Raw genomic sequence first — 22,008 nt, 5'->3', positions numbered from 1 at the left:
GGACATGTATATGCACAATGGCTTCAGGGAACGACATGTGGGATGCACTTGAGGCCAAGTTCGGAGTTTCTGACGCCAGCAGCGAGCTATATGTCATGGAGAAGTTCTATGACTACAAGATGGTCGATGACCGTTCTGTAGTGGAATGTCACATCCTGATTTTTGTTTCAGGATTTATAAATTATTTAATAAATTATTATTAGAATTTATATTAAATGTTCATTAATTTACAAGTGAAGTTAAATGTGGGAAATAAAATTTCCTAAATATAAAGCATGGATGGATTTAATTTTTTATTAAATTCTCCATGGTTAATTATACTCTCTGGAATATTCTCGGATTTTTCGGAGCTCAATTCCTAATTTTTAATCATACAAAGAGCATTTCAGTAATTACCCACATATTAAATTAATCATTAAATGGTCTGGTTTTAATATTGTTAAATACTTTGGGTGTCCAAGTATGTTCAAGATTTTTCTTGGAATTATTTGAGCATTGGAAGTATTTTTAACAATTCAAAGATCATTTCATTGATTAATTTAATTGGAAAAGTAATAATAATCCTCTTCCTAGTCTTGGGCCCTTTCCGGCCCATCTCCCTCTTTTGTGTGCACGGCCGTGCAGCCCTAGTCGGCCCAGCCGAGCTTCCCCCTTCTCTTTCTTTCTTTTCTTTGTTTTCAGCCAGCCCAAGACGAAAAGTCTAATTTGCGTCCCCTTCTCTCTTCCTTCCTCTCAGCCCGCATAGAAGTCTGTTTTTCGTCCCTGTCGCTACAGTGCTCCTTCTTCTACCTCTAGCAGCCGAACTGAGACCGATTTGGCTCGGTTTTTCTCCTCCAAATCTGACCTTTCCCCTTGTGTTTTTCTAAAATTAGTTGAGGGGAAATATTCCTCTTATCCTCCTCTATCTTTACCCCAAAAATCGGAGCTAATCGTTGAGTATCTTATCCGAATCGAACTCGTTTTCGAGTTTATCTCCAAAACCGAGTTTTTGATTTCCCGGATCGATTTCTTGCGGGAGGAGTCCGATCTCTTCAATCCAAGGCTATAAATAGGACCCCCTAGTCCTCCTCTTTCGTTTGCCCCCTCCCCCGTGGTCTCCCGTGCCTCGTAGCGCCGCCGCCACGTGCTCCACCCCGCCGTCGTCGCCGGCCGAGCTCCATCCGCGTCGCGCCGCCGCCTCCGTCGTCGCCGCCGGTCGCCGTCACCACCGTTAGGTGCGCGGGAGGGTGGAGAAGCCCGGCCGCCTGACCACCGAAGCCGCTGATCACCGGAGCCCCGTCGCCGCCGTCGACCGAAGCCGCGCCGCCGCTAGACCTCGTCGCCGGCCGTCGTCGTTCGTCGTTTGGTTCGAGGGTGAGTACCGTTGGGTTCGTCTCGTCGTCCTCTACGTGTACATGTCCTCCAAAGTCGCAGCCGACCATCCAATCTCCGGCGAGGTCGCCATCTTGGTCCGGCCATTGATGAGGTCATCATGACGTCATCATCGTTTTTCTTTTTCCTGTTTTTCTAATAGATTAAATCTTCAGAAATTCATAACTAAATCATCGTAACTCGGTTTTGAGTGGTTCAAGTTGCTAAATTCATCTAAAATCATGATCTACATGTTTGTTTACTTTTTATGTATTGTTTATTTGGTTTTTATTAGTCTTTTTCTTCGTTTTGCGTGTTAGCTTGTCGTTTCCGTCGTTGCGAAGGTTCGTGAGTGCGCCGGAAGTATTCAAGAAGATTAATTGAAAACCGATTATTGCAAGGCAAGTCACACAGATCCTAAACACGATCCTTTGAGCATGTTGATCCTATATTTAAATTCTCTATTTATTTCAACTGTGCATTTATTTTCGAATGTCACCGGGTGGTGTGAACCTATTCCTTTGTTATGGCCAATTTGCATTGAATGCCCTATTCCTTGATACCTTGGGTAATAAATTGATTAGCTTGAACCTTATGTATTGGTTTGGTTCAGCTAAATGTTATATATATATATATATAATTGCTTAGCAATGCTTAGAAACATTAGCTCACTAATGGGATGAATCTTATATACTACATTATTAATGATGGTTATATTAAATGGTAGCTCACGATGGTTAATCGTGTGATGTTAATTAATTGATAATTAAAACCTGGTTAAGGTGGGTTGTGAGCATATGGTTTTGATGGTTGTGCTCATGACAATTAAGGACCGGTTCGCGAGCTACTGTTGTGAAACCTTTACCGTGCCAACCACAAGCCAGCATGGGCAACGGCTTTATCTTTTGTATAGCGTGATTCATTATAGTGCGCCAGACTGAGAAGTGGCGAGAAGTCCACGGGGGTCGCTGGGGAGTCCATGCCTTGTTTATAAGGGGGTGATTATGATCCAGGAAAGGTGCGCTGTAATGGATTATGTTGTGCAAGGGGTATTGTCACAACTCCTTTCCGAGGTACCGTGGTGGTATTGAGGCACATGGTGACATGATGTGGGGTTGTGTCTTGTGGGTACAGTGGTACACCTCTGGCCAGAGTAAAACTATTCGAATAGCCGTGCCCGCGGTTATGGGCGAGTTGAGCAATGTTTTTCGTGATTAGTCTCAGACCTCTCACAATAATTATGGATGTTGTACCTGGTAATAATTTGTTTAATTTGTTTAGCTCCTGGTTTGGAGATTAGATCTGTACAGCCGGGTATGGTTGTTCAGGATGGTTGGGCCTGTGCAGCATGGGTATGCTGTTCAGTGTTGATTAAAATTTCTGATTAATTACTTCACTGTTTTACTTCTCTTAAATGTTTTGCTAAATGCTGCTTTTGCAAATGAGCCTATATTATGCCATCCTTTGGTATCCTTGTGCACTTGCATATTTGCTGTGTGGCTTGTTGAGTATGTCATATGCTCATTCTTGCAATAATCAATCAACCTCAGTTGAAGAAAAAGGATCCAGAAGGAGAAGACGTTTGGCTTATACCCCAGTTGAGCTGCCTGTGGGAGTGGAGCTGAAGCCATCGCTAGACCGTTATTCCGCTGCTGTTTTCTTTTCTTTTGTAAGTGTGTAACGTTATTATTATGATGGATTTGTATATTAAATTGTCAGTTTGTGTACCTCGGCTGATTCCTGGACGAGGATTTTATGCACAAATAAGTTCGGAAATTACTAGTGAATTTCCGGGCGTGACAAGTTGGTATCAGAGCCATCTCGACTGTAGGATAAGCGAAATGGTCAAACCTTAAGGACTAATTTTCTGAAAATATGATTTGTGAAAATTTCTCCTTTCTTCCTTATCTAGAATTCTTTGCAAATTGTTTCATTGTCTACTCCCCTCTCTCTTTCAACTTCAGTAGTTCTGAGACATTGAAACTTGAAGACGCCAATGAGGTCTACTTACGGAGGTTAAGTAAAGTGGATCGAGGAATATGAAGGTGATGATCGATCTGAAGTGCCAAGTGTTCAAGATGGAATGAAGTTTGGATCCTACCTTAGAACCTATGCCGCCAAACTATCTTTGAAGAATAGTTAGTAGGGTAGAACGTTTGTTGCTTGCTTTGTGTGTAGGTATAGTTGCATTCCCATCATTGGAGTAGTTCATTGATGAGTGTGTAACTATACTAGGTTGCTTGCTTAATCAACTTGAACAATATAATGGTCTACACACATCAGATCAGTGTTAACCTGGTTAAGGTCTTGTCTTTAGTGTAACCCCTCTCCTTCTATCTTCTCTAATATGCAATAGATGGTGAACACTCGCGCCAGTGGAAGTGGAAACAATAACAATGAAGGGAACCCAACTCTTGCTCAAGTTCTGGCTCAACAGACTCAGTTAATGAACATGATGATACAGCAGATGCAGAACCAGCTCAACCAAGGGAACAACAATGCTCCACCGCCGCAGAACAAGTTAGCTGATTTTCTTCGTGTGAGGCCACCTACCTTTTCTAGCACTACCAACCCAGTAGAAGCAGGTGATTGGCTGCACGCTATCGAGAAGAAGTTGGAATTGCTCTAGTGTACGGATCAGGAGAAAGTTGTTTTCGCTTCACATCAGTTGCAAGGACCTGCATCAGAATGGTGGGATCATTTCCGGATGAACAGAGCAGAAGGACAACCAATCACTTGGGCGGAGTTCACGGAGGCATTCAAGAAGACACATATACCTGTAGGAGTTGTTGTTTTGAAGAAGCGTGAGTTCCGGTAGAAGGGACCCTCTATCGGCGCGCGGCTAACGGAATCCTCCTGAAGTGCATTCCTCAGGAACAAGGCGTTGAGCTTCTTGCTGACATCCATGAGGGCGAGTGCGGAGCCCATTCCGCCTCGCGCACCCTGGTTGGCAAGGCCTTTCGTCAAGGATTTTATTGGCCGACAGCTCTCAATGATGCAGTCGATCTGGTCCGGCGATGCAGAGCGTGTCAGTTCCACGCCAAGCAAATCCATCAGCCGGCCCAGGCCCTGCAGATCATACCACTGTCATGGCCATTTGCTGTCTGGGGGCTTGATATCCTGGGACCGTTCAAACGGGCCCCGGGCGGGTTTGAGTATCTGTATGTTGCGATCGACAAGTTCACTAAGTGGCCCGAGGCTTATCCGGTTGTCAAGATCGATAAGCACTCTGCTCTTAAATTCATTAAGGGCATCACGGCCCGTTTTGGAGTGCCTAACCGTATTATTACGGATAATGGCACCCAATTCACTAGTGAACTCTTCGGCGACTTCTGCGAAGACATGGGCATCAAGCTCTGCTTCGCCTCACCTGCCCACCCCAGAAGCAATGGCCAAGTGGAGCGCGCCAATGCAGAAATCCTTAAAGGCCTTAAAACCAAGACCTTCAATATTCTCAAGAAGCACGGCGATTCATGGATCGAGGAGTTGCCAGCGGTGCTCTGGGCAAACCGAACCACACCAAGCCGAGCGACCGGGGAAACGCCTTTCTTCCTCGTCTACGGCGCAGAAGCGGTTCTCCCATCCGAGCTCACCCTGAGGTCTCCTCGGGCCACCATGTACTGCGAGGCTGATCAAGATCAGCTTCGTAGAGATGACCTCGACTACTTGGAAGAGCGAAGGCGGCGCGCGGCCCTCCGAGCCGCGCGCTACCAGCAGAGCCTGCGGCGCTACCATCAGCGCCACGTCCGGGCCCGATCACTCTGCGTCGACGACCTCGTCCTACGCCGCGTCCAAACGCGTGCTGGACTGAGCAAGCTCTCACCAATGTGGGAGGGTCCGTATCGAGTGATCGGCGTCCCCCGGCCGGGCTCCGTACGGCTGGCCACGGGCGACGGCACTGAGCTGCCGAACCCGTGGAACATCGAACACCTTCGTCGCTTCTACCCCTGAGGGGGGGGGTCGGGTGTCAGGTTTCGGGCTCGGGCTAACCACGCACCCCCCTCGGGTGTGCAGGGTTAGCCGGGGGCTACCACACATGCACAACCTTACTTTTCTTATTTTAGCATTTCAATAAAAGCAGTTTCAATTTCCTAAAGGTTGTGTCTGTGCCGTTTTTCCTTCTAAAGAATCTTAACTTGAAATAAGGTCACTCGTGCTCAACCTTGCCCTCGGGGGCTCGGTTCGGTCAGCTAAAATCGCCAAGCGGGGCCCAGAACCGAGCCGTGCCCCGGGGCGTGGTGAACTCCGGGGGGGAATCGGCAAAAACCCACAATCGGGTCACCCATAACCCTCGGTCACCATGTTCCCGGCCTGGCCAGTCTCGACATGTGGATCTCCCCAGGCACTAGCCCCGACCCGAGCCATTTGAGGATCGGGACTTGAGCACGAGCCCTTAAATCAAGCTAAAATGCAAAAGGACCACGGCACAAATCATCCTCAACTCATATGCATAACAAAACAAAGTTAACATAGAAATTTTTCATCATTTTTGATTGCAGATTAAGTTGATCTATACAAAAAGAAGAAAGAAAAAGAAAAAATTGGAGATTGGCGGGGGCCTGGGGGCTCATTCCAATGCGCCCGGGTCGCTGGCCTCGTCGCCACCGTCGTCCTCGCCGCTGGCGTCGCCCTCCTCGTCGGAGCTGGGGGCGAACGCGAGCCGAGGGGCCGACCCCTCGAAGCTTTGGACGATGTGGTTGGCGGCATCCCGGACCCGCGCGCGCGCATCGTCCTCGGTCCCGGGAGGGAACTCCTCCAGCGCCATCCATGGGGAGAAGCCGGGGTCCCTGGCCTGGTAACTCGCTAACACGAGTTCCACCGCTCCTTGGGCGAGGTCCCTCGAGGATGACTTGATGGTCTTCTCGAGCTCCTCGGGGAGTTGTTGGACAGCCCAGGCCATCCTCCTAAGGTGCGGGGCGAGGCCTTCCAGATTGGTGGAGCGCGAAATTGTCTGGCCTTTCCAGAGGCCCGCTTCCCGACCGGCGCGATCCAGCCGGGAGACTGCATCCCAAAGCATGCCGGGCCCTATCTCACCCGACAAGCGGAGGGCCTCGGCTTCCCCGGTGGATGAGTCCAGGGCGCGCTGCATGTCCGCGACGTTGTGTTCGGCAGCTGCGAGGCGGGCGACTAAGTCGCTTTCGCCCGTAGCCGCCCCGCCGCTGCGCTTCCTCGCATCCAGCTCCTTTTCTCGCGTCTCGAGGTTAGCAGCCTGTTGCTCCAGCGCGGCTCTCTCGGCGCGGATGCATTCCAGATTGCGGCGCGCCTGCTCCTCCTGCGCTGCCTCGCGGAGGGACAGGCTGTCCGCCAGCCGTTGTGTCGCGGCCTCGGACTCCTCAAGAGCTCGCTCCCGCTCAGCAAGCGCGTCCTCGCGGAGCCGGAGCGCGGACTCCTCTTCGGCGCAGGCGGCCTCGTGCGCCGCCAGCGTCGCCTCCCGGATAGCGGCGGCGGCCTCGCGGTCCGCCAAGCTGGTCTCCACGGCGCCGGCATGATCCTCCAGCGCCATGGCACGGGCTTCAAGGGCCTCTTCGCGCCGCCGGGACGCCGCTTCAGCCTCCGTTGCTCGCTGCTCTCGGGCAGCGGCGGCGTCGAGGACCCCCTGGGCGGCGTCGAGCTTTTTCTTTAGCTCCGCCTCCCAGCTCCCGTGTTGAAGGCGGAGGGAGTCCTGCGCCTCAATCATCGCGGTGGTGGCGACGAGGGCGGCCTCTCGCTCCTCCTCCACCTCTCGGGCGATCTCCGCCAGCGCCGCCTTGCGGGCTTCAAGCTCCGAGATGTGGCGGCGGTGGGCCTTACGGCCCACCTCCACCATGGCGTCCACCGAGCGCCGCCCCTCCTCGACGCGCGCCCATGCGGCCTCGAGCTCCGCTCGTTCCGCTCGCAAGGCCTCCACCTGGGCGCTGAATCCATCTAGCACCGCGGTGTTTGCGGCGGCCAAGGCTTGCAGAAGGGGCTCGGCACTCAGCGGGGTGGCAGAAGACGAGGAGAAGAGCCGCCTTGGAGAAAATGCGACGCGGCTCGGCCCGCCAGAAGACGCACTGAGCTCGGGGATGTCCCCCGGACCCGTTTGGTCCTGGGCGTCGCCCGAGGGAGCGGGCCCAGGCGATGCGCCCGCGGCCCTGTCGCAAGCCGCCCCGGAGGTTGTCGCCTGAGCGTCACCCGAGGGAGTGGGCCCGAGCGACGCGCCGGCGGTCTTGTCGTAAACCGCCTCGGAAGACGCCATCGCCTCTGCCTGGCGAGCCCGGGCGGTTTCCTCCCGGGTGGCTTCTTCAGCCTGACAAGCCCGGGCGGCCTCCTCCCGAGCGGCTTCTTCAGCTTGGCGAGCCCGGGCGGCCTCCTCCCGAGCGGTATCCTCCGCCTGCCGAACCCGAGCGGCCTCCCGGGCGGCCTCTTCAGCTTCCCGAAGGCGATCTGCGGCCTCTCGCCGGTCAGATTCTCGCCTCCGTTCCTCTGCGGCCGCCGGATCTTCGGCCTCGGATTGGCCGGACTTGGGATGGCGGGAGGGACGCGACGGGACATCGCTGAAGCAGAAGAAAAAACCAGAAGGCAAACAAGATGGGTAAGGTAAAACTTGCTTTTGGGATAGAAGAAAAGACGGTCGCAAAGAGAGCGGGACGAACCTGCGAGGGGGTCGGTTAAATGACCACCTTGGAGGGGAAATTAGGTTTCCCTGGGATGGTTCTGTCTCCCCCATCTTGCGCAGCCGTTTCTTCTTGCGCTCCCCCTCGGGCTGCGATGTTGGCGCGGCCCCCTCCGGGCGCCTGCTGCTGGCACGCGCCGCCCCGCCCCCTCGGGGAGGAGATGGGGGAGGTATTCCTCCCAGTTTCCTCTTCCCCCGGGCGTCGGTAGGGCGGTTGCTCCCCGAGCCCCCGACGCGGGGCCCAGAAGCACGACCCCCTCCGGGGGTAGATTGATCCCCCCGGCGGCTCCCACCTGCGCCGCCATGGCCCTTAGGAGCCTGCTCCTCTGAGGCCCCGACCGCCGTCATAATGGTCAAGATGGAGACGCGATCTGGGTCGCTGCAGAGGGGGAGGATACCGTGAGGGATGAGGGACGCCTCCACGGAGTTGAGATTTAGCACCCGTTGGATCAGTATCTTGAAGTCCTCGGGGGCCCAATCCCATCTGACCCCCTGGTGGGTCCGCATATAGTCTTCGGGCCCGATGTACTCCCAGGCGGCCCGAGCGCGCCGCTGGAGCGGCGCAATCCGACGACGGAGGTAGTCGCCGTACACCATGGCCCCGGTGAGCCCCTGGGATCGCAGGCCCGCGAGGCGGTCGAGGACGGCGTCATAGCCATCCCCCAGATCTACCGGCGCCCGCCAGCTGGAGGCCTGCACCGGGGGCTGGCTCGGAAGTCGGAGATGCGCTTCGTCGGCGAGGGGGGTGTAGAACCAGTCGCTCTTCCAGTCATCCCACTTTTTGCGGAGGACGCAGGGGATGTAGCGGTTCAACACCGGCCCCCGCGGCAGGAAATAGCAGCCGCCGACCACCGACGGCGGCGACACCGACTGCACGGTGAAGAACCACCGGAACAGCCGAAGAGATGGGCGCACCCCAATGAACATCTCGCACAGGTGCGCGAAGATGGCCAAAGTCATCACTGCGTTGGGGGTGAGGTGCGCCATCTGGAGATCGTAGAACTCCAGAACATCCATAAAGAAAGAAGAAAAAGGAGGAACCAACCCGGCCATTGCGAAGGGGAGAAAGAAGACGGACCGCCCCGGGTAGTCTGGCGCCGGGCGTCCCTCACCCAGCATTACTATCTCACGGCCGGTGGCGGATTCTGGCATGAAGCGGCGCGGCAGCCCAGCCTGCCTCTCGCTCACAATGCGGGAAGGCGGTAGTACGCTACCGTCGAGCAGAGCGGAGCCCCGTGCCATGTCGTCGGAGAAAGAGAGGGTTGAGAACGAGTGTGTGTGGCGAAGGTGAGGCGCAGCAAAGAGAGAGTTAGGGGCGCAAACGGCGAAGGAAAGGGGAATAGTGGCGAAAAGGAAGGGAGCAAGTCCTTTCCTCGATAGCTTTATACCCTTGCCATCGCTGAGCCCGGCTCCTCGTTTCTCGTGCCCACTATCTCGCTCCCTCGTTACTCGCTATCTCGCTCCCTCGTTTCTCGCGCCCACGCTTCCACTAAATTCCATTCGCCCGCTTGCGGCGCATAAGGTAGATATGCGGTTGTGGCAGTCGAGATAGATCGTATCGTGTGTGCGTTAATTACGCTCGCTGACCGAAGCGACGTTACCATATCTCCAGACGAAACGAATCTACACGCCCAGATTCGAGCGCTGCTCAAGTGATGTGGCAGTCTTGAAGAGACCGCCCATGACTGACGGCCAAGACACCGTTACCGATATGCGTGGTTTGAGACCGTTGGGTTTCTGCCCAATCACGGAGACCGGTCCCACCTGTCACCAGGCTTTATGAGTGGCGTCATGCCCGACCGCTTCCCTTGAGAAGGATGATTGCCCTGACATAACGCCGGGGGCTACTGTCGGTGATATGGGACCGGGAGTATTGCGCCCGGAGGCTTGAGGCAGATGGAATCGCCCACGTGGCCTGGCACCTTCGGGGACGTCGGGCCCGAGGGTGAGGTGTCCGCCCTCCTCCTGATTTCCCCGAGGGGGGGTCGGGTTGCTCCTGCCCCGACCCCGAGGGCCGAGGTGCCCCGACCCCCTGTGGGGTTTGCACTATGTACATAGGTTGGGTGAACACGGTAGGGCTCACCTAACCGCATTTATTGCGGTCTGGTCAAGCGTGTCACGTTGCATGCAGCGCAATGCAGCGCGCTCTTTTATCCGGTCTGTGACCAGTCACAGACCGGTCGGATCAACGGTTAGGTGGCGACTGGTGGTCTGAGGCACGCCTCGCCCCGTCCCGTCAAGACGAGAGCCTTTAGGCACACGTCTCCAGCCGGAGCTAGCGTGTTACCTCTTAGAGATGGCACGTTAGCCCTGGTTAGATGAATACCAGGCTTCATCCCAACCATTACAGGCAAGATGCTACAAAAAGAAGGGTGATCATGCAGATCGCTGAACTGACGCATAGAGGACAAGAATGACCGATCTGTGACCGGTCTGACACTGGTCGCGTCAGCAACAGACAGCCACGATCCCACGTTGCGCCTGTCTCCGCCGGGAGTGGAGGTAGGTGTGGGTTGTCCCATCGAAATGTCATTCGGACGGCAACCATACCAATCTCCGTCCATAAAGAGAAGAAAAGTCCAGTTTGGAAAGGAAAGGGTACATGTGGTATCCCCTTAAGATATAAAAGGAGGACCATGCCCACAAAGAGAGGGGGCTGGATTTTCCCGAGAGAGGAGAGGGCTGGTTGATTTTTTGTAACTTGCTCTTACACAGATCCACCAAAAACACAGGAGTAGGGTATTACGCTTCCCAGCGGCCCGAACCTGTATACATCGTCCGTGTCTCGCGTTTCTTCCTGGCACGCGATCTTTCCACACACAGCGAGGGCTTGAGATCTCACCCTAAGCCCCCGGCCGAACTGGCAAAGGGGGGCCTGCGCGGTCTCCCGGTGAGGAGCCCCGAGCTCCGTCAAATGCCATTTCACAATTATTCGAATTAATTCAAAGTTGAATCTTTAAACTAGCATAGCTTGGATTTGAATGAAACTTAAACCTAAATTTATCTAAGATCAAGATCTATCTGATGGTATCACTTTTATCATTTATTTTGTATTATATGAATTTATGGTGATTTTATTTGAATTCTATTCGAATTCAAATAAAATCTTTCGTGTCTAAATCTAGATCCCTAGGAAGTTGATGAGTTGAGTGAAGACCAGGGTCAGCAAGGCTGTGAGCAAGGCAAGTCATCTCTAATCTTTGAGCATGTTAAACCTATTGTGAAGTTATGTTGATTTAAGTAAAATTTGCATGCTATATATATATATATATATATATATATATATATATATATATATATATATATATACACACACACCATACTTTGATGTTGATTCCCTGCAATTATTTGTATCCGCAATATTGTGTCTCGTAAATCTAATAACTGCTTAGTCAATGCCACTTAGATTCATGCACATCCATGTTTATCAAATGCTATGGTGGTGTTTGGATCCAGGGACTTATCGGATGTTTAGACATTAATTTGGAGTATTAAACATAGACTACTTACAAAACTAATTACAAAAATGAGATCTAATTCACATGACAAATTTTTTAAGTCTAATTAATCCATAATTAGCACAAGTTTACTGTCATGGATTAATTAGGCTCAATAGATTCGTTTCACGAATTAGTCTAGGGTTATGGAATAGGTTTTGTCAATAATCTACATTTAATACTTCTAATTAGTATCCAAGCATCCGATATGATAGGAACTAAATTTTTAGTCCCATCCAAACAGCCCCTAAATGCTTGGGCATCTACTTTGGGGAAGCTAGTTGATATACGGCATGTGGAGACATGAGCGCCACTTTGATATAACATGAACAAAATGGTTTGTGAAAGGAAATCTAAACTAAACAAATGTTTTTAGACTAGTGGCTGGATGACTTGGGTGGTGTCCGGTAAAGGCTAGTGCCGTCCTTGGTCTGTTAAGGACCGTGCCTTGAAGCTAAGCATGAAATGACCCTAGTACAACCATACTTCTCGTATGGGTATAGACCTAGCGGAGTAAATAGCCGAGCAGAGGTGGTACCCAAGTGCACTGGTTTTCATCTAGGTGTGTGAATAGGCGGGGAGCCTACGGTGGGTAACCATCTGTGGGCAACCAAATTAAAACCTAACTTAACTATAACTTAACGCATGTGTGAGTTTTTCCCTCCTCGGGAACGCCAGAACTCCTCTCACTACTAGAAACCATGTATGCCTAGAGTGCATGAGGGCTCAAGTTCATGGAGCGGGTACTGCCAAAGTGAGGTTATTGAAAGGCTTTGCCATGACGCATCTCATTCGTTCGGACTTTGGCTCATGTGTTGGGCAAGTCACGGCGTACAGGTGGAGTGTATATCCACTACAGTGTGAGTAAACCAACATATTCGAATAGCTGTGCGCGTGGATATTGAGCACCGGGACATGTGTTACACTTGCCTAGAATCTAAATTCTTAAAATGATGGGTGGGATATGCATGATGATTTTGTACTGGTGGATGAACTTCTCGAAAAGCGAGAAAGGGTAGACCCTAGAAAACCATGATGGTCCAGTGGCCGGAAGCTATCCTTGGGATCACAACGGATGGTGGACAGAAGCGTTACTGTTTAATGAATAATGGTATTAAAACCTGATCAGTCTATGCTAGGTCTTAGGCTTATGAAAAGAATTACAAAATGAGCTTTACACAAAAAGAACCTTTAACCATTCCTTGAATATCCTCTATGATATGCATCGTTGAGTGTAATTAATAATGGATAATTTAATACAAATTAAATCCAGCCATGCTTTATATTTAGGAAATTTTATTTTCCCACATTTAACTTCATTTGTAAATTAATAAACATTTAATATAAATTCTAAAAATAATTTATAAATTCTGAAACGAAAATCAGGATGTGAGAGTGGGTTAGCCCAATTCAGGTAGTGTCTAAGAAAGGTGGAATGACAATCGTTAAAAACTCAAAAAAACGAGTTGATCCCACAACGTACCGTCACGGGCTGGAGGATGTCTATCGACAATAGAAAACTCAAAAAGGCTACAAAGTCAGTCCCCGTTGCTCTTTGTTGACAGTTATTAAATACCAAATTTAAACCGTCAATACATGCATAAATCTAAAAATATAAAACATCCAACATAGTGGTAGGGTTTAATTCCAGCAGGAAAAGCAGAACTCGAACTACACACAAGCTCCAAGTCACTTCCAGATCTTCATTGCTTGCATGGTGTGTCACTCGCATTGTGTTCACTCTAATATCCTTCCTGGGTGCCAACCATAACTTGTTTACAAGATTTCATTTGTGACTTGGTTTAGCAGCACATCCACCCATTGCAGCTTGATGACTTGCCTCCTATGATTTATGTAGAACTAAATGACACCCCGCGCGTTGTTGCGGGCATAACTTGATTTACATAGTAGATTTTTTTAAAAAAATCTACTGATCCTCATCATCAAGCATCGAAGTTGAGTACTCCTACCTTGCTCAGAAAGCGTAAAAACATTTGACATCAATGATGCAAGAAATCACTATGAGAGCGAAGAAAATTAAATATAAAGACCTTTTGATCATTACGATTTTCAAATGAATGAAATCACAGCACATGTTAGTTTGACTCCATATGCATTTGCATGAGCTTGAGGTAGCACATTGGGGAATGCACATGGCCACAACCCACAACTATGTATCAATTGTATACAACAAAATGAGAAAAAAAAACAGCTTGTAAAAATAGATAAAATAGAAGAAATGAGTAAAGATCTGCACAAGCTGCAATTAAATCTTTGGATAATTACATATCCAATATTATTAGTTTTTACTTCATGTGCTAAAAAAAGTGAACTGAATGATTTATCATGATCAGAATATGAATTTTCGTCGCAGATTTTCACTGCAGTGGGATCAAGTTCCATAGTGAAAAATTAAAGCATTCAAATAGGTTCCTCTAGCAGCGAATGGCTTAAATTCAAGAATTGAGTAAGGGATGTTAGAATAAATGGGCTAGGCCCGATTTTTCTATTAAAATCTCAAGGGCCAATAATAAATGTTAAGGATAATAATACCAGCTTAGGAATTAAAAGTGGAGTATCTCAACTTAAATAGGGAGTTATTGGAGGCTCCCTGTTGACCGGTCGAGGTGGGGATCGGAAAGCCACACGCGCGCCGAGCCGAGCCGGCCGGGCCGAGGCCATGGGCGAGGCGTGGCGTGCGTTGCATTGGGTTGGGTTGCGTTGCGTCTCTCTCTCGATCCTTTTGCAATGGACCGGAATCCAACCCCGCGAGATTGCCTCTGTAACGGGCAGGCGATTCAATACGCATTGATCGCGTCGTTACTATGGCAACGGGCGGATTCCTCTCTTGCGCTATTAGGAAACAGAGACCCCCGATCAGATCTCCATGCTTTCTCTCCCATTTCTGTTTCCCCGGTTCTGATCCCGATTAGATCTCCACGCTTTCCTTCCCATTTCTGTTTCCCCGGTTCTGATCGCTTGCGCGCACGAGAGATCGGAACGAGCAAGGCTTTTGGGGAGTGCTTCCGCACGACTGCTCCTCTTCTTCTGTTCGTTGTCCGTTCGTCTGCATCACCTGACTGCTCCTCTTCTTCTGTTCATCGTCCATTCGTCTGCATCACCATGTCTTCTGGAGATGGCGCACCCGGAGGCAAAGCTGGCGCACCTGGAGCTGGAGCTGGCGCACCGATCGACAACACCAACAGAGACAGTTCTACCTCACAATCCAGCGAAGGGACTTTCACAGGGTATAACATTTTGTCGCTATCTCTGTTTTTGTTACTTCTGTTAGTTGCAATGTTATTGCGTTCTCTACATGATGATGATGCTTATTCTATCTTAAGCATGCTCCTGGTTATGTTTAATTTTATCACTAGATCACCTCACATTGTTCATGTCATGATTATTGTCTTAATATTTTGGATTAAAATATGCCGATATATGACTATATTTCCAACAATCCAAAAACCTGATATATCATTTTCGGTAGTTGTCTTTGTTGCTGCACTAAAACCACATACTTTTGATGGTTCTAATTATAAAAGATGGAAAGCACGTGCACTACTGTGGTTGACAGCGATGCAATGTTTCTATGTTTCATGGGGTAACCGAAGTGAACCACCTCTCTCTCCTGAGGAGGAGGTTAAGTTCGAGGCTTCGGATTGCCTGTTCCGTGGAGCATTGATCAATGTACTCGCTGACAACATAGTGGACATGTATATGCACAATGGCTTCAGGGAACGACATGTGGGATGCACTTGAGGCCAAGTTCGGAGTTTCTGACGCCAGCAGCGAGCTATATGTCATGGAGAAGTTCTATGACTACAAGATGGTCGATGACCGTTCTGTAGTGGAACAAGCTCATGAGATTCAGATGCTGGCTAAGGAGCTTGAGAACAACAATTGTGAGTTGCCGGACAAGTTTGTGGCGGGTGGCATTATTGCCAAATTGCCACCTTTTTGGTCGGACTTTGTCACTTCTCTAAAGCACAAGAGACAAGAGTTCAGTGTTTCTGATCTTATTGGCTCTTTGGGTGTTGAGGAGAATGCGAGGGCAAAGGACAACTTGGGCAAAAAGGTCGAGAGAGGTTCTAGTGCCAATATGGTACAAAAGAAGAACCCTCAAGCATCCCACAACAACAAGAAAGTTAAGCCTGATGTCAAACCCAAGGCTACAACCAATTTTAAGAAGAAAGGCAAGGGAAAGGCAAAGGGAGACTGCTTTGTGTCTCGCAAGTCTGGGCATTGGGCCAAGGACTGTCCTGAACGCAAAGACAGGAAGTCTGCTAACATGGTCATTAGCAAGGGCGGAGGAACATCGGGGTACGGTAAAATTTTACCTACAGTTCTCTCTTTTTTTCATTCACCTAATTGGTGGGTTGATATTGGTGCTAATATTCATGTATGTGCTGATATTTCCCTGTTTTCTTCTTATCAGGTCGGGAGAGGTTTCTCCTTGTTGATGAGAAAAGGGTCACTTGCGGCTGTTCATGGTGTTGGTACGGTCGATATGAAGTTTACTTTGGGAAAGACCGTGCAGCTGAAGAACGTGCAACATGTCCCTTCAATAAAGAAGATTCTAGTTAGCGGCTCTCTACTGTGTAGAGAAGGTTTTAGACTTGTGTTTGAATCCAATAAATGTGTCGTATCTAAATATGGAACTTTTATTGGAAAATGTTATGACAACAGAGGCTTGTTCCGCTTTTCTTTGGATGACATGTGTAATAATAATAATGTTGTTAACCATATTAGCGAGAATGATGAGTCCAATGTGTGGCATTCGCGACTTTGTCATGTGAATTTCCGTTGTATGACGCGCTTGGCTAACATGAGTTTAATTCCAAAATTCACTTTGGTCATAGGTTCCAAGTGCCATACTTGTGTTCAATCGAAACAACCTCGCAAGCCTCACAAGGCATCTGAGGCGAGGGATTTGGCACCTCTAGAACTTGTTCATTCCGATCTGCGTGAAATGAACGGCGTGTTGACTAAAGGGGGAAAGAAATATTTTATGACACTGATAGATGATTGCACTAGATTTTGTTATGTGTATCTATTGAAAACAAAGGATGAAGCATTGCATTACTTTAAGACCTATAAAGCTGAGGTAGAAAACCAAGTTGAAAGGAAAATCAAACGGTTGAGTTCTGATAGGAGTGGCGAGTATTTTTCCAATGAGTTTACATCCTTTTGTGAAGAGTTTGGAATTATTCATGAGAGGACGCCTCCCTATTCACCCCAATCAAATGGGGTAGCTGAAAGAAAGAATCATACTCTAACTAAGCTGGTGAATGCCATGTTAGACACTACAGGACTTTCCAAGGAATGGTGGGGTGAGGCAGTTTTGACTGCTTTGTCATGTCCTGAATAAAATTCCAATGAAGCATAAGGAAGTAACACCATTCGAGGAATGGGAAATGAAGAAATTAAATCTCTCATACCTACGAACCTGGGACTGTTTGGCCAAGGTAAATGTACCTATAGCCAAAAAGCGTAAACTTGGACCGAATACTGTTGATTGTGTGTTCCTTGGTTATGCTATTCACAGCGTGGGTTATAGATTCTTAATAGTAAACTCTGGAGTACACGACATGTGAATTGGTACAATTATTGAGTCCAGAGATGCCACATTCTTTGAGAATGAATTTCCCATGAAAAATACGCCTAGCACTTCTAGTCAAGAAATTGTCATACCCCATCAGCACTTTGCACCGATAAAACACAATGATCAAACGCCTGAGGGAAATCCTGAGGAGGATAAGATTGTAGATACTCGTAAGAGTAAGAGACAAAGGGTTGCAAAATCCTTTGGAGATGACTACATTGTATACCTCGTGGACAACACTCCAAGAAACATAGAAGAGGCATATTCATCTCCTCACGCTGACTACTAGAAGGAAGCAGTACGCAGTGAGATGGACTCAATTATGTCTAATGGTACTTGGGAAGTCGTTGAGTGTCCATATGGGTGCTAGCCTGTAGGATGCAAATGGGTTTTTAAGAAAAAGCTTAGGCCTGATGGTACAATTGAAAAGTACAAGGCAAGGCTTGTGGCCAAGGGTTATACCCAAAAAGAAGGCGAGGAATTTTTTGACACCTACTCACCAGTTGCCCGTTTGACCACGATTCGAGTACTACTTGCATTGGCAGCCTCTCATGGTCTTCTCGTCCATCAGATGGACGTTAAGACAGCTTTCCTAAACAGAGAGCTGGAGGAGGAGATCTATATGGATCAACTAGACGAATATGTACTAGAAGGTCAGGAGGGAATAGTGTGTAAACTGTTGAAATCCTTGTGTGGCCTTAAGCAAGCATCTAAGCAATGGCATGAGAAGTTTGACACCACACTTATATCTGCTGGTTTTGTCGTGAATGAAGCTGACAAATGTGTGTACTATCGCTATGGTGGGGGAGAAGAAGTGATCTTGTGTTTATATGTCGATGACATATTGATCTTTGGGACCAGCCTCAATGTGATTGAGGAGGTCAAGGACTTTTTATCCAAGAGCTTTGAAATGAAGGATTTGGGAGAGGCTGATGTTATTCTTAACATTAAGCTACTAAGAGGAGATGAGGGTATGATTACACTTGTGAAATCCTACTATATGGACAAGATTTTAAGTCGCTTTGGCTACAGTGACTGCAAGCCAGCTGCTACTCCTTATGATCCTAGCGTGCTATTAAGGAAAAACCGAAGAATAGCAAGGGATTAACTGAGATACTCCCAAATCATTGGTTCATTGATGTACTTGGCTAGTGCAACGAGGCCTGACATATCATTTGCTGTAAGCAAGCTGAGCCGGTTTGTCTCAAATCCGGGAGATGATCATTGACAGGCTCTGGAAAGAGTAATGCGCTATCTAAATGACACTATAAGCTATGGAATTCACACTACCGGGTACCCAAAAGTACTGGAAGGGTATAGTGACTCAAACTGGATATATGATGCTGATGAGATAAAGGCCACAAGTGGATATGTGTTCACACTTGGAGGTGGTGCTGTTTCTTGGAAGTCTTGCAAGCAGATCATCTTAACGAGGTCAACAATGGAAGCAGAACTTACAGCACTAGATACTGCGACAGTTGAGGCCGAGTGGCTTCGTGAACTCCTGATGGATTTGCCGGTGGTTGAAAAACCAGTGCCAGCTATCCTAATGAACTGTGATAATCAAACAGTGATTATTAAAGTGATCAGTTCAAAGGACAACATGAAGTCATCTAGGCATATCAAAAGAAGACTGAAATATGTCAGAAAGCAGAAAAACTCCGGAGTGATAGCATTGGACTATGTCCAGACGGCTAAAAATCTGGTAGATCAGTTTACCAAGGGGCTACTGCGTAATGTGATAGACAGTGCATCGAGGGAAATGGGCTTGATACCCACCTAAGGTTGCACAATAGTGGAAGCCTGTCCATTGTGATCGGAGATCCCGTGAATTTGGATTGCGAAACAAACTATTGTGTGGCTGAGAGAAGAGACTCTTGAAAAGGAGATATTGAACTATATGCCACTTTTAGATGTGGCAATTAACTATTTGCCACTGGACCCACATGTCATAGACACATGTGGACCTACATGTCATTGAGATAGGTGTGGCAAATAGTTAATTACCAAATCTAAAAGTGGCAAATAGTTAAAAGCCCCCTTGAAAAGGGCTCATTTTCATGATGTACTTCTCTTCTATTATGCATGGTAGGATGGCTTATGCCTTAATGTGGTTCAAGTGGCTTTTCTAAGCAGAGATATTGACCTGCAAAACATCTCAGAAGGAACACACCTATATGAGTTCGACTGCTAGTCACAGTCTATGAGATTTGGGCGATCTCTAGATACTCATGAAAGGGCCTGGAGTTTGACTTATATGCTCCAAACAGAGCGGATGCAAACGGCAGCCCAGTACCAGTCAAGGGTTTGAGTGAAACCTGCTCACACAAGACTGACAATTCAAGGCATAGTCCATTGTTCAGTTGTGGTCTGATGTAACTCTTTTCCTAGGTGGAAGTTCAACTTAACAGTCTCCACCAAAACACTGGTATATCAAACAGGTTGAACTTTGAGAACATTTCTTATGAGCCATGAAATTTGTTGGGGATTGTTAGAATAAATGGGCTAGGCCCGATTTTTCTATTAAAATCTCAAGGGCCCATAAGAAATGTTAAGGATAATAATACCACCCTGGGAATTAAAAGTGGAGTATCTCAACTTAAATAGGGAGTTATTGGAGGCTCCCTGTTGACCGGTTGAGGTAGGGATCGGAAAGCCACACGCGCGTGGCGTGTGTTGCGTTGCATCTCTCTCTCGATCCTTTTGCAACGGACCGGAATCCAACCCCGTGAGATTGCCTCTGTAACGGGCAGACAATTCAATACGCATTGATCATGTCGTTACTGCGGCAACGGGCGGATTCCTCTCCTACGCTATTAGGAAACAGAGACCCGCACCCAGAGGCGGAGCTGGCGCACCTGGAGCTAGAGCTGGCGCACCGATCGACAACACCAACGGAGGCAGTTCTGCCTCACAATCCAGCAAAGGGAATTTCATAGGGTATAACATTCTATCGCTATCTCTGTTTTTGTTACTTCTGTTAGTCGCAATGTTATTGCATTCTCTACATGATGATGATGCTTATTCTATCTTAAGCATGCTCCTGGTTATGTTTAATTTTATCTCTAGATCACTTCACATTGTTCATGTCATGATTATTGTCTTAATATTTTGGATTAAAATATGCCGATATATGACTATATTTCCAACAAGGGAAACCTAACTACTTAAATCATAGCCAAGGTGACAACATCCTGAAACTAATAAGTCATGTAAATCTATAATCATCCAAACGATTACCCTAAAGATGTACAATAGTAAAAATATAATTTTAGTGCAGTGGTGACTTATACCTTTGAGAGATTAAAAAAACAGAGGTCATCAGGAAACTATGATGCCTTGTGAAAGCTACAATTTATCGAGCAGAATCAGTGGCAGTAGACCGCCACCGTTATTGAAAGTTGAGAGTGGTTAGCTCGAAGCTGCACTACTGATGATAATTAATGGCCAGAAACATCAGAGATGATGAAAAATTCAGTTTGCAGCAAAGCAATGAAACAAATGTTGTGTGGTGCTCAAATGTCTAATTATACTCATATAGCAAGCAATTGATCTGACATCTGGATATATAGTGACATTTATGCATGTGTATACAGGTTGTGCACTTGTGCGAAAGGATACAGCATAGATTCATTAAGTAAATTCAAAGGAAGATACACATAGAAAATGTCAGTTACAGATGATGAGAGAATCAGGCTGAGCAACAGGGCAAGTACATGGTACTTCTTGTTGGTGATGCGATGGGATCAGGGGAAGATTTCAAGTGACGCAGAAGAACTATATATTGATCGGACGGTCTATATATATTGAGAGTAAGCTGGCAGCTAGATCGACGATAATGATCGTGATAATTTCTGGGTTAGTGGAGGAAGATGGAGAGGATTACATGGCGCAATAAAAACAAAAACAATCGTGGTGATGGGTGGAATAAAATGGATTAAATGCGATCATTCGCCTGCTCTTTCATGGCGACAGTTTCAGCATTGGCGAATGATTTCCATGGGTGGAAGGAGCGCAGCTTTACCATTTGATTAGGAGGTGGGTCTACCTGGGCTGACCCAGCAATTTGGGCACGTTTTCTTGTAGGTAAATGAAGATCTAATGGTATATATCTGATGTACATATTGATCGAATGGCTGATATGATGTTAATGACGTGGCGAATTGGAGGTAGCTTTGGGTTTTAACTTTATAGAAAGAAGGGATAGGCAAGGAAGAAACCCAAAAGCATAAATATTTAATTAGTTCCACGGAATGAGAAAACAATTTATTTCTAAAACAACACTAATATCTAATTTGGCAGATAGACCACTGAAAAAATCTATTGTTCACTGCATTCCAAACAAATCGAGAAACTTAACCACATGTGCATGCATCTCCTGATCAACTCATCCCCCCTTTACTTAATCATCTAAACCTTCTTTCAGAACTTTTGCCACGGTATAAAGGGTATGATATTTTCATGCCCACAAAGATGCAGCTTAATTTAACATACACTCACCTCCACCACAGGCAGCGCATCAGTCCAACTCCCTGACTTAATAATCTAACCTTCTTCCGCTGCCTGATGCTTGCCCTCGCTGACCCAGCCGCCGCCATCAGCTGGCGCACGTGGCCAGGAGTTAGGCGGAGGGGGACGGCGACAGCGGCGCATAAGTTGATGAGACCTGAGGTAGGGCAATTGTAGGTGAGCGAGCCGACGGCGTGGAGGAGAGGTGATTCTAGTCCAATGGAGACGAGATGGGGAGAAGGGAAATCACGGCCAGAGAAAGGCGAACCGTCCTGCTCGATGACTCCGCTCACCCTAACTGAGCCTTCTCACAATGCGCCTGGAGCCGAGCGGCCTGAACCGGATCCCGACTCCATCCACGCGTCGGGCATCCGACTCGGGATTGCAGGGATTGGGGTTTGCAGCTGGTATCC

At 48.0% G+C, this 22,008-nt stretch overlaps 1 protein-coding gene and 1 long non-coding RNA gene across 2 annotated transcripts; both read left to right on the top strand.

The window, feature by feature from the left end:
• The first annotated feature begins 723 nt into the window (after nt 1-723).
• Nucleotides 724-7,407, top strand: LOC136353718 (uncharacterized). Its single transcript, XR_010737096.1, has 2 exons — nt 724-1,353; nt 1,671-7,407. It is a non-coding gene; the product is annotated as an uncharacterized lncRNA (long non-coding RNA).
• A 3,884-nt stretch (nt 7,408-11,291) lies between these two features.
• LOC136353717 (uncharacterized) lies at nt 11,292-16,392 on the top strand. The gene is made up of 2 exons (XM_066304907.1): nt 11,292-15,804; nt 15,920-16,392. Exons 1-2 carry the CDS (start codon nt 15,209-15,211, stop codon nt 15,942-15,944), a joined length of 621 nt encoding a protein of 206 aa, XP_066161004.1. The 5' UTR covers nt 11,292-15,208; the 3' UTR covers nt 15,945-16,392.
• Nucleotides 16,393-22,008: the final 5,616 nt, after the last annotated feature.

This window comes from Oryza sativa, chromosome 10, assembly GCF_034140825.1.
Source record: "Oryza sativa Japonica Group chromosome 10, ASM3414082v1".
NCBI classification, from domain to species: Eukaryota; Viridiplantae; Streptophyta; class Magnoliopsida; order Poales; family Poaceae; genus Oryza; species Oryza sativa.
Note: the sequence above shows the minus strand (reverse complement) of the source record. Positions and strands in the feature narration are given on the sequence as shown.

Coding starts and splice junctions, on each gene's coding strand:
- LOC136353717 (XM_066304907.1), top strand. CDS start 15,209: ATGGCTTCAGGGAACGACATGTGGGATGCACTTGAGGCCAAGTTCGGA. Junction 15,805..15,919: donor AAGGGCGGAGGAACATCGGG/GTACGGTAAAAT, acceptor TCTTCTTATCAG/GTCGGGAGAGGTTTCTCCTT.